Source organism: Labrus mixtus, chromosome 6 (genome assembly GCF_963584025.1).
Source record: "Labrus mixtus chromosome 6, fLabMix1.1, whole genome shotgun sequence".
NCBI lineage: Eukaryota > Metazoa > Chordata > Actinopteri > Labriformes > Labridae > Labrus > Labrus mixtus.
This window is the reverse complement of record NC_083617.1, coordinates 3,192,595-3,210,313: the sequence shown is the minus strand read 5'-3', so window position 1 is coordinate 3,210,313 and position 17,719 is coordinate 3,192,595. Positions and strand designations below refer to the sequence as shown.

The 17,719-nt window shown below is 42.6% G+C and overlaps 1 protein-coding gene across 1 annotated transcript in view; it reads left to right on the top strand.

Annotated features, from left to right (window-relative positions):
* Positions 1-17,719, top strand: part of itga9 (integrin, alpha 9) — a 73,813-nt gene that overhangs the window by 33,361 nt on the left and 22,733 nt on the right. The window contains exons 16-18 of the mRNA XM_061039519.1: positions 14,029-14,181; positions 15,377-15,453; positions 17,158-17,305. Of these exons, the coding sequence (XP_060895502.1) occupies positions 14,029-14,181; positions 15,377-15,453; positions 17,158-17,305 (378 nt within the window). The remainder of the gene's footprint in view (positions 1-14,028; positions 14,182-15,376; positions 15,454-17,157; positions 17,306-17,719) is intronic.

Sequence of the window (17,719 nt, the reverse complement as noted above, 5' to 3'; positions counted from 1 at the left end):
CGTCGATGTGATGTAAGTCGTGTGTGTTATTTTTTGGTGTTTTTTGGCTGCATGCTCATGTTCCGTCGCCATGGAGAATCCATCCGTTGTTACTCACTCTTAAGACCAAAAGGTTGGGACAGATTTTGATGATTTGTTGATTTTGGCCGCAGAGCATGCTGGGTAAAAAATGTTTCCGCAGTCTTTTGGCCGCTCTGCTGCCACTCGATGCCGCCCGCAAGGCAACGTAATGGGTGGCCAAGTCTGACCACAATGAAAGAGTCTCTCCTGCCATGTTTCCCACTTCCACTGCAGAGGAAACGTGTGTGTGTGTGTGTGTGTGTGTGTGTGTGTGTGTGTGTGTGTGTGTGTGTGTGTGTGTGTGTGTGTGTGTGTGTGTGTGTGCGTGTGCGGCATAAGTGCGGCTCCTTCACCACACCTCAAAAAGACAAAAGGCTGTGATTACTTCATCACTTGGCGCTTCCTTAAACCTCTGCAAACTGACCCCCAGTTGGTTGTTTACACATGATCGTGTTTTAAATCGACCCCTAATTAAAAAACCTCAACGGGCTTTGTACCTTTAATCGTTTAAAAGCTCTGAACTTTGACCTCATCACATTAAATTACTGAACATGTTGTGTAAAACACGGTGAAAACACGCAGCAGCAGGAGACATTTTTTATTTTTTTAGACTTAGAAGTCAGGGAGAGAGAGAGAGAGCAGGGAATGACATGCAGGAAAGAAGCCAGAGGTCAGATTTGAACCCGGGTCGCCCGCTTGAAGGACTACAGCCTCCGTACATGGGGCACGCTCACTAACCACTAGGCCAGTGGTTCCCAAAGTGGGGGTCGGGACCCCCCGGGGGGTTGCGAGTTGCCTTCCAAAAACAAATGCAAACTGGAAATGACTTGAAATCACATATTTTACCTTTTATTGTGAAATTACATTAAAAAAAATGTTGTTCAATTAGTTTAAGGCTGCTGTATTTTGTTATTGTTGTTCTAATGTCAGTGTTTGGATCGGCCCATTAGTGCGTGCTGCTGTGTGCACCGTTATGCTTTAACCACTTCCAGGGACAGAGGGGGGTCCCCGGTCTCTCGCATCATTATTTTGAGGGTCGCGGGATGAAAAGTTTGGGAACCCCTGCACTAGGCTACCGTCGTCCCCCGACATTTTGTAATCCTGCTGCAGGATCATCGTTTGCATGATTCAGTTTGAAAAACAAAATCATATAACTTAAGTTGTCAGATTGAAGCATTTGAAGTTACCTCAAGAACTGAAATGTACATCTTTTATAGATTTGAAACATCTGAAGGTAGTCCAAGAAACGACATAAAGATGAGCTTAAATCCGGAATGTGCTGCAGACATCAAAGGGTTAACAACCTGGCGGTGACCCCTGCTGTCATTTCCCACCACTTGACCCATTTGTTTAATAAAATTCTGATTCGGTGGCGTCAACATCAAACTCCGCTTCCTGCGAGAACAGACGAGATCTCCCACAAAGGAAGTGAAGCCAGAATATACACAACATCGTCTTGTTTACGTCCTGCTGGAGCCCCCGTAGCCCGGCGCTCATTAGAAAGGATTTGACCGAATGTGTGAGAAGCCGTGCTGCGGTTTTTATCAGAGCGTCGTCTAAAAAAAAACAATGGCTCCAACAATAACAGTGAAGCAAAAGTGTCCCAGATTGTAACAGAATCAGCTGCAGGAAGCATCTGGAGGGCTCCTCTATCACCAGGATGGACCCGACTCAAACAGACACACAAACATTTTTATCTGCATACATCCCGTAAATTTTAAATAGATTTAAAAAAAAGCAGTGTCCAATGAGTGCATGTACTTTCATCGTATTGTTCAACTGTCATTACAGGAACCTAAAAACCAGCAGCTGACTTTACAACTGTAAAGAAAATAAATCTTTTTTTTTTTTTTGAGCGGGAATGTGCTCCTTGCAATTAATGACACAGGAGTTAAGATAACGAGCTTCCTGTTTATGCACAGACAAGGTTTATCGGGATGTCGAGGGGAGTTAATCTCTCAAAGGCAGGAAGTCTTCAGAGGCTTGTTGTTCTTTCTAAACAGCAACAAAAATCAGAAATAGAATTATTATGATGCTTTAAGTTTGAGGAGTTTGACCCTCCCCAAAATAAAAAAAAAGATCATCTTGAATCTGTGTGAAATGCTCGACTCTTCTCACAGTAAATCAAAATAAAAGTTTTTTTGTAGGCATGTAATCTGCGTAATGTTTAATGTCAAAGCATTTAAAAGACGGTGGGAGTGTGACCCGCTGCTGCATGACTTGAAAGATTCCTCGGAAGTTGAACATTTGTAGAACATTTCTGGACAGGCTGTGCCCTGAAAGTCCCTCACAGCTGGGCAGCTTTCCCTGTCAGAAAGAGAAGGGATCTTCTTCTTCTTCTGCCTATTATCATTATCATATAAGTCTCATTCCATTACTGTCTTATCACGCTGCATCACAGACTTAATAAAGGGCGACTAAAGCCACCTTGTTTCTATTTGATCCTCACTTCTTAAGGCCCCAAATCTGCTTCCTTAAAAGGACCTCATCTGGATTCTTCTTCTTTTTCTGCAGCGCATGGATTGTTTTGCTTCTTAGAGGAGACCTGTGTGTGTGTGTGTGTGTGTGCCCAAGTGCGTGTGTGTGTGTGTGCCCAAGTGTGTGTGTGTGTGTGTGTGTGTGTGTGTGTGTGTGTGTGTGTGTGTGTGTGTCCTCGCTGTGACTCCACTCTGACTGTCAGGTTACAGTAGAGATCAGCGACGGGAGGGGTTAAAGGTAGATAGAGATGATGATGATGATGATGATGATGATGATGGAGGCCCTGCAGGTCGAGTGAATGTGTGGAATGAAAGGATTTAGCGCAGAACCCTTTTTTTTTAGAATAATTTCCCATCAGTTCTGCTTCTGTTGCTGCTGGATTTTATTTCCAGCCTCGGGGGTCGTTCTCCTTGTAAATGCTCTTAAATGAGATGCAGTTATATGACGCTGAAAATAGCACCAAACAAAGAAAACGTGTTGAGCGTCTCACAATGTGAGGAGGGAACTGACATTGTGGAGGAGAACACATCTGTGTGTTTAAAAAAAACGCTGCCTGGCTTTGTTTCAGACGCAGATATTACCCTGATTCAGCTATAGTTAGCGTTGGCGCTAAATCAAGTTGTTGTTGATGGAACGCAGTAAAAAAAAATAACACGCTGATGTTTGGGCAGTAAAACCTGTTCCATGTGCAGAGATCTCCACCGGGGGGGAAGTGAGGCACCTTTTTCTCTTTTTTTTTTTTTTTATAAATCCCAGCTGTGTTTTTTTTTAACTGTCCAGGGGTCAAATGTTGAATGCCTTCTTCATGATGCATGCGAGGCCGTAAAGAGTTTCCTGTAATTTGTGTTTACGTGAACACTGTTTTAAAAAGCCATAAATTGTAAAGCGCTTTTTGGATTCTGCAGGGGAGGCAGAAGATGTGTATCTCTGCTCCTCTGCACCGCTGGGATCCTCGCTCGAGGAGAGTCGTCTTACTGAAGGTATGAAGCAAAGAGGTGTCTGGTTTTAAAGGTTTCCTGTTTGGAGGATTTTAAGATATTATCACATGTATGTGTGTGTAAATGGATGTTCCTGTGTGCGTGCAGCGTTAACGGGATTGTTGTTTGTTCATGATGCGTCCTCATGTGTGACAGTGCAGATGGTTCACGTTTCCTGTCGGGTTAAGCGATGGCGCTCTTCACTTTTGAGCCAGGAGGAAATATGCGATCGCTCATTGGAGACTTTACAAAACACGGCCGACATACCGAGCAGCATTCTCAGTCTCTCTGCTGGTTTGGATTTAGTTGATTTATGTTGTTACTGACAAAAAGAAGGTCAAACATTTTACTCAGGAGACGTTGTGCTGTTCAGAAAGGAAGCTGATCACTCAATTTTTCTTTTTCTCTCTTTCTTTTTGAAAGTATGAGAGTGATTTATCAAAGTGAGATCTTCATTATGCTCCTGTGAGGAGTTTTAACCTCGTTATGAAAGAGACTTAGAGCAGCAATATGAAACGTTTCTACCTTAAAGGAAGAATGTGCGACATGTTCCACATAAATATATCATAAAGTCTGTCCTGTGTAAATGTGTCTCTGAGTCATGACTGTCTACAATGAGGGAGAAGCTCGAGTCCCGCTGGCTGTGTTGTTGTCAGAGCCGTGTTTACATGGACGGGACGGCCGGCTCCTCCCCTTGTGTATAAAAGCTGTTTTAGTCAAGAACTAGAGAGAAGAAGAAGAACATACTCACTGATTATTTGGATGTTAGTAAGAGTTTTTAGATCACGCTCATTCTGTGTAAATTAATGCTCAATGTGAAGCTACGAGCTAACTAAAGTGCGCTAACATTAGCATGCTAACACAACAACGCAGGACACAGGTGATTGCAGCTCGAGCAAAGGACAATTTTGTCCGCCGCTTGTGCTTAATGGTGCTTCATTATGATTTGTTCTAATTCATAACTCCTTCAGGGTAGTTGGAGGTGTGTCTCTGTAGGAGAGCGGAGGCTTCAGTATGGAGGAGGCGTGGCCAAACTGCAGTTTGTTTTGGTTTCATGCTGGAGCTCAAAGGCGACATCTACTGGATCAAAAAGTTGCACATTCTACCTTTTAAAAAAGTACTTTTAAAGATTGATTTATTAAGGGCACTACTTGTCCACAGAGGGCGCCAAAATCCAAACAAAATTGAAGTTGCTCACTGGAGCTTTACGGACTAAACTGACTGAGGATCTAAATGCAAATATTTCATCAAAATTGACATGAAAAGTTGTGATGGAAAGAATCGAGGAAGGAGGGAATACATTGAGATGTAGAGATGACAGAAACGATATTCCAGATTCAAACCTCATGACTCCTCTGTTGTGTAGATTCACTCAAGAGTGTGAAGGAAGACGAACAGATGTAATAAAAAACAGCGGCTTAATCGGAGTCACAAGGCTTCAAAATATGACATCAAAAGTACCTTACTAGTGTCATTTTTTAACACGGTTATTTAGCAGTTTTTAGATGATGAATTGAAGTCAGATGACGGTCAGTATAGATGGTCACGTCTTTCACCCCCCTGAAGACTTTTGTGCAGGTTGACTGCCTGAACAAGCCAGCAGGCGTCGCCTCATATTTTGCTTTTAATATAAGAAATAATGTAAGATAAACTTTCAAACTTGTCGGAACTTTGTTGTAAATGTCTGATATGTTAGTGGACAGCGAGTGTTTTAATTCACTCCAGGTTGTCGGGGCTCAGTGTGTGATTAATCAGTTTGGTGTTTGAATCTGGACAGACATCTAAGAATCACTGAAGAACCAGTTTTCACTTTCCCTCAAGTGTTGGAGTAAACATGGCTCATGTTGAACGGGAAACAGAAATCAAAAGGCTTGTTTCATACTTTGTGTATGACTGGTAGTCTGGTGTTTTCACATTACTCAGAAACGTTTCATTTGGATGGACTGAAGGTAATGAAACACAAGTGCCTTCAAGTTGTCTTTCAGAACAGGACAGGCCCTAAAAACCGTCTTTATTCTCTGACTCATGACATTACGAAAGGCCAGATAGCTTATTCAAAGCTGCCGTAATCTTTTCTTTATTGGAAAATGAATCAAACGGTCTGAATCTGCGACTCCTCTGGGCTCTCAAAAAGCTCCATAACGAGTAACATCTCCATGTCGTTAATAAGGCGGGCTGCTCTGTGACAAAACAACAAGAGGAAAAAACACATAAAGATCACATGACCAGCTGCACTCATTCACACCATGCACCATGTCCTTGTCAAATGTCCTTGGAGGAAGGTTTTCTACGCTTTTGGGAAAACACCAGGAGCAGCAGTCTGCTCGACGGTCGAGCAGCTCGTCAGGATATTCTCTGTTTTGTTATTTTTAAGAAGCTGGAGGCAAAGGAGGACAAAGACTCTGACCTTAAAGTCACCTGAAACCCAAATGCTACAGATTGATGTATATCATATTATCTTGTGCAAATTATAGTAAGAAACTCAAAGGTACAGGAAACTGTCACTCTATTTGAAATATTGTCATTTAAATTTGTGATATTGGGTTTGAAGTGTGCATGGTTATGCACAGAAATGTATTGTAAAGAAAGTGAGCTGTGCATTTTGTGAATCACAGAAAAATCTCAAAGCAGCTATTTGGATCTTTACACCAAGCGTGAGTTTCTGCAGGGGGCTTTGTGTGAACATCAACCAATCAATCGTTATTTGTATATCGACAATTCACAACATGTGTTATCTGGAGACACTTTACAAAAAGAGCAGATGGGATAATATGCAGGAAGGATTTCTCCGTTCATGTTGTCCACACTTCCTCGCCACTGAGGTGGTGGTCGGAGCAGGCCGTGTATGAATGAACACGGCGGTGGTTGTGTGGACGATAGAGTCCGATGGTGGTGGCTGGGTGTCGGGGGCGTCGGGTGGTCGTAGTATCAGATCACCTCACTGAAGGTTAGGGGGAGCTCCTTCTACTTTAGAGCCTGGTTTCTTCTGACAGGACAAAACCTCCTGGGTTCTTAGTTGAGGGGAGTTTTGTTCTGTATTAATGAATTACTAATTAACCCAACAGAGGTAGCATTTAGCTTAGCATAAGTAGCTTTAACATTTATTTCTGTTGTTCATGGTGTGTGTTGTTTTCTATTGTCTGAGTCTATATGCCTGTGTTTCTATTTCACCTGGCTGCAAACCAGATTCCCCCTCGGGGAAGTTGAAGAAGTTGAAGTTTTGGAAACTTCTCAGCTAACGTTGAAACGGTGTCTGCTTGATGCTTACTATGATTTGGAGAGAAATGCATTTTGTTACTCGGCATTGTCAATGAATTTGTTCCATTGGCAGCGTTTCAGCTTCCTCCTCTTACTCACAAGATCAGAGCACATGAAGTGGAACAACGCTGATTGCCACATGTGCCATTAAAGTTTGCAGAGCCAGGAAGATGTGAATCAAAATGCGAGCATATTGGCCATATGACTCTTGTTTAAAAGAGTCAAATAAGCTGCTGTTTGTGCCAGTTTTCTTATTGCTGAGAAGGTTTATGTTACGCTCAGGTTTTTGTGGATTCTCATTACGATTACTTTATATCATATATTAATTTTTACTACTTCAAGCCAAATGTCAAGATGCCTTTCATACCATGACACATGCAACCAGAAAGATTTAGCATGATTAGGATCATTTTCACAGACACAATGAAGCCGTTAAACTCAATCTCTTCGATGGACTTACTTGCTGAAACAATTGGATGTCGCTCTTTCCTGCTCCGATTCATTTGGACATTTTAACATCTGCTAACTTATTCTGAGCAGAGCAGCTGCTTTAAGTCTGACCTGTTGTCGATCTGGCAGAAAGTTGCACGCTTTAAAACGGCAGAGTTTGTCTCACTTCATCACTTTTTTCCTTTTTCTTTCCAAGGACAAGCAGAGATGAGCTGCTTAAGTGCGTGTGTGCCATATGCTGCAGACATCACTGTAAATAATGTCAAGTTGTCTCCTTGTGCCGCAGTATACTCAACCCCCAACCTCTGACATGCTGAGTCCATTCATCACTTCACTTAAAAAAGCTTTTTCCAATCTGAGCTACGAGACTCCCTCACGTTCAGCTCTTTGACTGAAGCGGCCTCAAACCTGCAAGTCGTCCAAACATCCATTGTCCTAATAAGGAGCTCTGTGTGCACGATCCACTCAGGAGTTAATAAAGACTGAGGCTCGGGGCCCGTATGCTTTTCAGGGAATGGTTTTTGGCTGAGAGAGGGGCTCTTGTGTGTTTCAGCCAAGCATGGGGCGTTTTGAAGATCAGAGCCTTCTGCAAGCCTGACGTCATTCATCGTCCCTGCACCCACCAGAGAAGAGCTGCTGTAAAAGTGTGGAGGGAAAGCTTGGAGCGTTTCCATCATGTTGATCAGATTAATGTGTGAGAATTAGAGGCTGCAGCTCGAGAAGGACCTTCTTTTAAAAAAAGACTTAAACTGGCAACAGCTGGCAGGATTAAATCTAATTCTTAGCAAACATTTTAAGTTACATTGTTATTTATTAAAGGACCAATCTATAAGACATCAACTGCCAGATATGAGAGCCGTTATCAGGTCAAACCAACAGGTGTTGCAGCGATGGAAGCGGGCAAGGAAACAGGTTTAGATAGAATCGTACTGTACAGGAAAACTGGGCCGGGGTGAGTGCGCCCTAAGAGTTTGAAACTGCTGTCTAAGAAGGTTAATCAAGCTAGAGCTCAAATACACAACAATCAGGGTGAAATCTCTTAAATATGGTTGGATTCATTCAAACAGTAGAAGTGCTTATGTTGCTGAAAACATGCATCCATTGTGTAAGTATTCATGAGAAAGAGTTATACACGCAGCAGAGGGAGATATTAGGACGGTGAAGTGGGAATAACGCTCTGCTGTGGATAATAAATGGGTCCTGAGTGTGAACATAAACACTGGGATTGTATATTGGCAGGAACCTTGCTCCACAGAGAGAGGTGAAGGTTTGATTCCCCAGCTGTTTTCTTTAAAAACAAGCAGAGTGGCAGGCTGTCCTCCATCCTGTGAGCCGACTAAATGAACGAGCATTCAGGGAGGGAGAGTTTGGATCAGGAGTCGTCGTAAAGATCACGAGTGCTGTGATGAAAACTGCAAATGTTTGCAGGTTCCAAATGTATGGCGCGAAAATGATGGGAAACACTCGCTTCCTGCTTGACTTTGCTTGCTTTGACCGGAGTCATTAATACGTGATTTTTTGTCCGCAGGATGATGTCCAAGATTTGGTCCATTATTTTTAAAAGACCATGCAGGAACATTACCTCTTTCACTGGCAGCCCTTCCCTCTCTAAGGATACTGTGAATAACCCTTCGTCTTCTTTAAAGCCAGCAGAGTCAGATTTTAAAAATCTTGGAATTTAAAAAATACAGGAGGTAGTTTATCATAACAGATAACTAGTTTGGAACATTTTAAAAGAAGACTTAAGCCAAGGGTGTCAAGGGCACCTGTCTGGGTTGCGTTCTGCCACCGGTCGCCATTACTACAGTTATTGCTTTCCTCCCTTGTCCCTCGCTGTGATTGAAGTCACACTCGACTTCTGCCAGACCTATCATGACGAAATTCTAAATATCAAACATTTTTGAAGTAAATCTGGGCGTCCCCTGTAATCACAGAGCAGATCGGGGACGTTAAGATTGGATCTTTATATGACTTACACTACAAAATAATCTAGACAGATAATCGGGTCCGAGCAGCCTTGAGTCGGGAGCGACCCCTCGATTGTCGGGAAGGAAGAATCAGACCTCAAATCAGCCGATTATCCTGCAGTGTGAGTCAGGCTTAAGAGATCTTATCCTGACTTAGAGTTTTGGAACTTTTCGTTGTTGTTGTTGTTGGTTTTGGCGCCCCCTGTGGACAAAGTGGTACATCTTATCTCTTTGCTGATCCTGACCTAATATTTTCCAATGAAAAATCTCATCCTGCTGATTTAAACAGACAAACATATCCGTCTCTGTGACCCTTTTGCATGGAAAGTGTTTAAGAAAGAAATGTTTTCACAGCTTGCTGTTGATCTCCTCTTCTGACACTGACCTGCCTGCAGCATTTACAAGCATAAAACATCCGAATATAGAAATCATCATTCATCTTTCTGATTGTCTCTTTAAGCTCATAAAGAGGCAATTTATTTCAGTCTGTTTCATAGCCAGCTAAAAACTCCTCACAGGAGCTTTAAGATAAGTTTCCAGGCGCTGTGAGGTCATGGCCCGATGGTCGGACTTATAAACCATTTTCTCTGTCCAATAACATTGCAAGGATAAACAATAGGACCCATTGATCATGGAGATGTGTTTTTTTTAATATAAAACATTTACAGATACTTTCTTGGATGACTGAATGTGATGTTTGTAATCTTGCAACAGAAGGTCTCACAGGACTAGATCAGCATGGGGGCGTTTTATTGCTCATGAAATCAACTTTTCTTTGTGTGAGGGGAAGAACGTTTTATTTCTAAACAGGCAACCTTTTTGTTCCTAAGGTCCACTCTGATTGTAACGGCCTTTAAATAGCACACATCCGAAAAAATTCTCGATCTGCCGCGACCCTGCGACCTCTGTGTTTGAATGAGGATTAACACGGCTGAAGCCTTTGAGCAGAAAACGACCCGTCACAAGCTTCAGCTGCATGTGAGGAACAGTTGTTGGGTCTCTTTCCATGAAATTAAAAGGTAGCAGCAGGCAAGTTAACACGAGGGCCGTTTGTCCCTCTCAGCTGGAGCTCAGGAACTCCTCTGTTCCATAAATACAGGAATCAAACTCTGGATCAGGCGGGAGAAGGTGACAGGGGCCAGGGGGTGTGGACCCCGGGTGGGGCCAATTGGCTGCGCTGATCAAAGGATAATAAAAGCTGCGCGGCCTGCGGCACTTGTGTTATAAGCTTTCTGTGAGTCTTGGGAGCTCTCCAGTTCATTAGCAGTGGTGGTGCAGTCCTGTGTGTTTCAAGCAGAAAGTGATCCTCTGTGTGCACAATAATAAACAGTCTGTTGCAAAAGACGCGGAAATCCCACCACAGCGAACTATAAATGGAGACATTAGGGCCTATTTTCTTTTATGTGCATAAAGCAAGAAGTTGGGCTCCACATTAAGGACGTCATTATGTCCCCCCAATCCTCCCGTGGCTCGTGAAAATGTGAGATAAGCGGTGGGAGTTTGGGAAGGCTGGAGACGCGAGCAGTTCCCAGGGGGTCAGTTCACTCAGAGGCCAGCGGACAAGGACCATTGCAAGCTTTCTACTTTAATGACCGCTGAGGCCGAGGGCTCTGAAAAGTACCACACATTGTACGCCGTCACTGACTATACGACATTGTGTCATGTTACCTCCCAGCTGAGCCGACAAACTGCTGGAACAACACGGTCTCTGTGAGCGCGATGAGGCGTGAAGAGCAGGGCGGTGATGGATGTGGGGTCGACCTCTCGTGTCTGCTGCTCAGCCTTATTATGGACTAGATATTCTGCGGTTCATTCTGTCTTTTTTAAGCACATATGTACCTCTCAGTTGACTTATTCTTTGATTGACAGAGAGAAAATGATTGGCGTTGAATAATGGCTTTATACAGATTTAACATGGAAATGTAGCCAATCAACTTTAAGATTTCCCGACTTCCTGGAATGCATCAGAAATGGTCGACCCAACCTCCACTCAACAAACGAGGTCTGATCACAAACGGAGATTAATCTGCTGATTCATTGGATGAATGAGTTAAAACAAAGAGCTTCAATTTGATAAGTTGTTAAAGCTTTGCTGACTGTAACAACGCCTCGGTTTCATTTCCTATTGAATAAGGCTCAGTAGACGGGTTTTGGAAAACAACCTTCAGGGTTTGAGGCCCTGCACAGTCCAGAACCTGCCACTTATAGGAGTTGATTTATAAAGGGATAAAGACATATTTCTAGGCAGCAGTGTTGTTTGCATTTAAAGCAATAAAAGTGGTTGTTGAGCTTTTTACCAAATATATTTCTAATATATTGTCTTATTGTGTGACGCACTTTGAGTTGCTCTTTGTTTGAATCTTTAAATTCAAGATGCTTTATTGGCATGAGTGGCAACAACCGTTTAGGGCCCGACCAATATGAGATTTTTGGGGCCGATACCGATATCGATATTAGGGAGGGGGAAAATCAAGACCGATATATATATTGGTCGATATCTTTCTTAGATCTATCTTCAATCTGTAGAGATAAATGTACACATTTAGTGTGTCGATCCCTCCAATGCAGTTATCAAACACTTGTGGAAAAGATATTTAATGAAGACAAGATGGTCACTCAACTGGAAAGTAACTGAGCATGTACGTGCATCACTGCTTAACACTCTGCAGAGTGATGATGTTTGTTGTAATCTTTATAGCGTCCTCTGCTGGTGAAAGAGAACTGCTAGTGTAATGCAATGAAACGCAAATGAAATGCTTTTTGACTGGTGAATAAATCGAGTAATATCGGCGCATATCTGAGATAAAAGTAGCCGATTCTGATAGTCACTGGATAAGCTAATATCGGCCAATATCGGCTGTCCGATTAATCGGTCGGGCTCTACAACCGTTGTTGCCGAAGCAAAATAATCCAAACAATCAACAGCAATGTAAAAAATAAAATATCTGACAACATCAAACGTTTGTATGAATGATTGTAAACTTACATCGCCTCGCCTTGATTTATCAGTACATTTGCAGAAGTTAGCATTGGCGTGTTAGCGTCGTCATAGCAAACGTGTTAGCATAAAGCTAAAAGCAAGTGTGGCAAAGTTTGAGCCAACAGAGCTCGTACAGCTGTAAAAACACACTCTCTCTTTTTTCAGTCTAACTCTATATTATGATGTGGTCGTCTGTTGTGGTTTGGACTGTTTGTCAGACAAAACCAGCAGATAACAGTTTGGACTCGGGGCAAACAAATGAAACAATAAATTGATTAAGACTATAATAAGCAGATTAAGATGTCAGCTGATAAAATAATTTAATTTTCAGTCTTATCTATTCTCTGTCAAAACTGCAGAAAATCTCTTCAAACATCTATTGTGTGCCCTGTCTTTATCAGTGTGCCGCACCGTTTCCAAATGAGCCCCCTGTTTTTGTCTATTCATGTCCTGCACTAACGTTCGCTGCTTCCTGCTATACCTCTCTCGCTCTGTTGATGAGTTGGGTGGGTTCTCCCTGCTGGTGATGCCTCTAATGGCTGTGTGCCCGCCTGAGGAAAGAGGATGGGTGGGTGGACAGTGGAAAATGATATGATAATGGACAAAAGAGAGAAAGTGCAAAAGAACGAGTGACCCCAGGAAAACCTTTTTGTGTTTACTCAGCGGGTTTGGCTCCAGGTTGGTAGACATCAGTTGGACAAAGGGACACATGCTGCTTATGGAGCTCATCTGGGATGTAGCTGCAGCTTTTAATAGAGCCTGATCGATTAATCGGCCGGCCGATATTAGCTCATCCAGTGACTATCAGTATCGGCCAATTTTATCTCAAATATGCGCCAATATTTCTAGATTTTTTCACCAGTCAAACAGCATTTCATTTGAGTATCATTATATTCCATTAGCAGTTCCCTGTCACCAGCAGAGGGCGCTATATGGATCACAACCAGCATTATCACTCTCCAGAGTGTCGAGCGGTGATGCACGTACATGCTCAGTTACTTCCCAGTTGAGTGACCATCTTGTCTCCGTTAAATATATTTTCTAAAAGTGTTTGATAACTGCATTTGAGGGACCAACACAATAAATATGTGTATCTATTTCTTCAGATCGGACATAGATCTAAGAAAGAAATCGGCCGATATATCAGAGTTTTTCTCTCCCCAATATCGTTATCGGTATTGGCCTCAAAAATCCTATATCGGTCGCACCCTAGCTTTTAAACACAAAGACCAGACTCAGACGCTTCAAGCAGTCGAGTGCCGCTCTGACTCGATGAAAAAGAGACATCAGTATCTGCCTTTCCCATGTACAGTAGGTCTTTCAGCGTCTAATGAAGATTTGGGATTTGATCACATTTAGCGCTCTGTTTTCATTCTGTCTGCATTGTTTCCAAACTCGATGCCAATTCAAACACTTCTCTTGTGGTCTCACACGGAGCCGCCAGAAACGCAGCTCTGATATCCCTCAGAGGCCGAGCCAGCAGGTTGAAAAAAAAAAAGTTGATGTTTTTCGCCCTTGTGAGAAATTCAGCGGTGGCTCTGCTTTTATTACTTTCAGCAAATTGAGAAAAAGAAGTTGATTAAGGAGACGTATCAAAGATCTTTAAACTAGATGTGTGGTTTATTATCTGTGTCTAACCCCCTGCAGTGACTCCATCACATCCAGACGGTATCATAGTTCTGATTATCTGCACAGTAATCACTCTTTGCACCGAGCGTCGATTGGAAAAAGATGTTCAATTATCGTAATCACCCAGGCAGCTGCAGGACTGTTATTCCTTTGAGGTTGAAATGATCAAAGCGTCGATTGGTGGGACAAATTTTCTGCAACAGCTTTGTCGTTTTTTTTCTCCCGACAGAAAGACGTAAAGGAGGTGTTCACGCCCATCACGTTCGAGGTGGCGTACAGCCTGGGGAAGCACATTGTGACGGGGCATCAGGAGCGAGATCTGCCTGCGCTCACGCCCGTGCTACGATGGAGGAAAGGAAACAAGGTCGCAGTGAGGAATGAGGTAAATACTTTTTAGCATTAAAATCCTTTTTTTTTTGTCTGATTTTTTTTTTTAAGGAGAAGAAAATTGCGAGGAAAAGTCGTCTTAAAGGGTTAATATGTGATTTTTCACTCTTAAATATAATATAAATCAAGTCTATCCTCTGAAAATAACTCTGCGAGTCATGACTGTCTACAATGGGTGTAACACCCGAGTCCCACTGTCTGTGATGTTTTCAGAGTTTTCAGAGTCCTATCATCAGTTTGTTTACATCGTCGGGACGGCGGCTGGCTCCTCCCCTCGTGTATAAAAGTTGTTTAATTGAGGGACTAGAGAAAAGAAGAATAACATACTGTACTCACTGCTTAACTGTGTTTCTAGATCACGCTCATTTCAGGTAAATTTACATGCAGTGTGAAGATACGAGCAGAATAAAGATCGCTAGCATTAGCATGCTAACACAACAATGCAGCACGAGTTGTTTTGGTTTCATGCTGGTGCTCAAGGGCGACATCTGCTGGATCAAAAAAATCGCATATAAAGCCTTTAATGTCAAATAAATAAGGTGTGTAGTTCATGGTGATAAATCAAGATTTTCCCAGACCTGTCTTATTTTTTTATTTCTGCAAATTTTGATAAAATCTGACAGTTTGAACTTTCAGTTTGCGTCCATTGAAACTCTGATATTCTTATCCTCGATTTCTCATCAAGAACTAAATATTATCCTCAGCAGGAATGTAGGAAACTGGCTCAAATTGAGGTTATAATGATTTGGTGTTGGTTACCGGTTTATTATCGTCTGTGTTAGCTTTTCTTGAGTGGAATCCAAAAAAGACGGATTCATTTATTTTCTTTGCGACCACCTCTAACCTGCCCCACATGTGCTCCTCTACCGTCTGAGCTTCATGAGAAAAAAACGGTACAGGGATTTACGTCTCTCAGCACCTTCAGCGTCCATCTATCTCAAAAGTCATCCTCGTAACACCAAAGTTTACCGCTTGACTTAAGTTTCCTTTCAGCCTCGGACCCCAAAGACCGTCCTCTGACTGATCAAAGAGAGATCAGACGGGGAACAGATTTGTCCTCCTGGTTGATAATCTCCTGGATCTGTCGTCCGACAACACAACACTGCCCTCTAGTCTGAGCTCAGAGTCAGTCATGTAGATGAAACATTATGAGGTCATATGAACCGTGCACTCTCCTGCTTCCTCCTCAGACTTGGTTTGAGAAGAACTGCCTGTCGGACGACTGCGCCGCAGACCTGAGGCTTCATGGGAAACTGCTGCTCTCTGGGTAAACACCTCCACCGCTTCACAGATTAACTCTCTGTCTCTGTTTCTTCTTCTGCTGAGCGGAGGAAGCCAGCTGACGTCATAGGCCGCGTGGGTGTGGGTGGTGGAACCATGACGCATGCTTGGAGGATATCCATATGTTGTTCCATACTTAGGGAGTTCCCTTTCTCTTTTTATTGGGTATCTTTTTGCTTTTAGGACATTTAGAGACTTCACATGTCTGTCCTAGTTACGGCCGTTTCTATGTAAAGACCTGAAGAGAGGATCTTAATCTTTTATATTTATCCTTATAAGGAAGATCATACTCTATTTTAAAGGGAAGGGTCTGAGTTTTTAAAGTGGGCTCTGTGGATTTCTGCAGTAGAAGGCAAACAGCACAGCATTTATTTGAAGAAGCCGTAGACTGTATAAAACATGGACGTCACCCATTGGTTTCTGAAGAGGCGTTTTGAAGCCGAACAAATGGTGGTCGCCATTTAGGTAAAGTTTTCTCCGCTTAACTTTGGAGCAATTAAGAAAGAGGCAAAGTTGAGCTGAGGCTTCCTGGCAGAAACCTACAACGAGCCCAGCTGTCAGTCATCTCAGCCACGCCCCCTAATTATGCTAATGTATGCATTACTCTTAGTCTAAGTATTTATTAACAAAAGGGTTGAACAGTTATAAGACACAGACAGTTAGCTCCTTTTAAGATTAAGTGGAGTAACCTGAACAACAAGACAGTGCGTCGATCACGATGTTATCTCAGCCACGCCCCCTAATCATGCAAATGTGTGCTTAACTCTTAGACTTGATATAATCGAAACTGGATAGTAAAAAAAAGAGGGAGTGCAGGAAGTTTACCAAACATGTTTAGGTATTTATTAACAATAATTATGGGACAGAGAAAGCGAGATTATTTTAAGATGAATTGGAGTAACTTCAACAACGGGACAGTGCGTCGATCTCTACGTTGTCATCCCCCTTCTTGTTTTTAATGTCAGTGTTGAAACCTTGGACCAGCAGAGTCCTGTGCATCAAGAACTCTACAGTAAGTGTGTACTGAGGTTAATATAGACTTTAAAAATTCTATGAAAAAGTACGTTACCATGGAAACACAGCCAAAATGATCTAAAAAAGAAAAGTAAAAACAAGCCAAAAAATGCCCAAAAATGAAAACTCCAAGGGTTAAAGCATGATTTTTTTCTTGGCAGTGAAAGCATCCCACAGTTTGGAGCTGATTTCAAACGGCGCTCAGCATGAGTAGGAGCACAGATGTGTTTGCCGTTAACAAGCATAATGGCAAAAAAGGAAAGTCAAGTACTGATATAAAAAAAAAACACTTAAATTAATTGAACTTTTTGTTAGAGCTGACCTCTTAAGTGGCTAAAGTATCATTTGCTCCTCGCCTTGTCCGTCGCCTTTTCATAGTTTAGCTTCTTTGTCTGTTCTCGGGGGGGCGACTTCTCCAAACTGGATCCATCCACTTAAAGATCAAACTCTGTGTGTTGATGTAAATCTGACTGAGCCCTGCTTCAAAAAGTCCAAACTATCCCTTCAAGGACGCCTCTCTTTTCCAAAAAGTCAAAATAAAACAAACTTGATGTCCTTGATTTGAGTCTAAATATTTGCTAGCTGCTCATCCTCTCACATCCCACAGCTGTTTTAGAAAGAAATCTATTTAGTCTCTGAAACTCAAACCCTTTATTTTCTGGTTCCCCCCCGTCAGCCTGCACAGCGGTCACCATTTGGCCCTGGGAGGAGTGAAAAACGTCTCTCTGAATCTGACCATCTCCAACACGGGAGACGACGCCTACGACACCAACATCTACTTCAACTTCTCCAGAGAAGTTTTCTACATCAACTTCTGGCAGCGGGTATGTTGCTCCCGTCACCTCCCAGAGCACCTGCTGTTTATTTCCTCCAGCGCTGGTGTTTATTTCCTGAAATGTATTGATGTAGTGAATCACTGACATGACACCTGCAGCCAAATTATTATTTTTTTTCTTGTGCGACAGTTTGTTTTAAAAAGACTGGAGAAGATTAAATATCAGGAGTGCAGTCTAAACAGTGAGGCGTGCAAAAAGACAGACGAGCAGGATCATCTTTAAAAACTGTGCCTGAGCTGTGAGTGTGCAGCAGGAGCAAAACAGATGTCCTGCCCCGTCCCGACCTGTCACACAGTACAGCCTCTCCAGTCCTGGGAGCTGTGTGCATGAGATAAAAAACAGAACACACACTTCATATTCCCACAAGCTCGACTTAAGTGCCGTTCAAATCACTTTAATCAC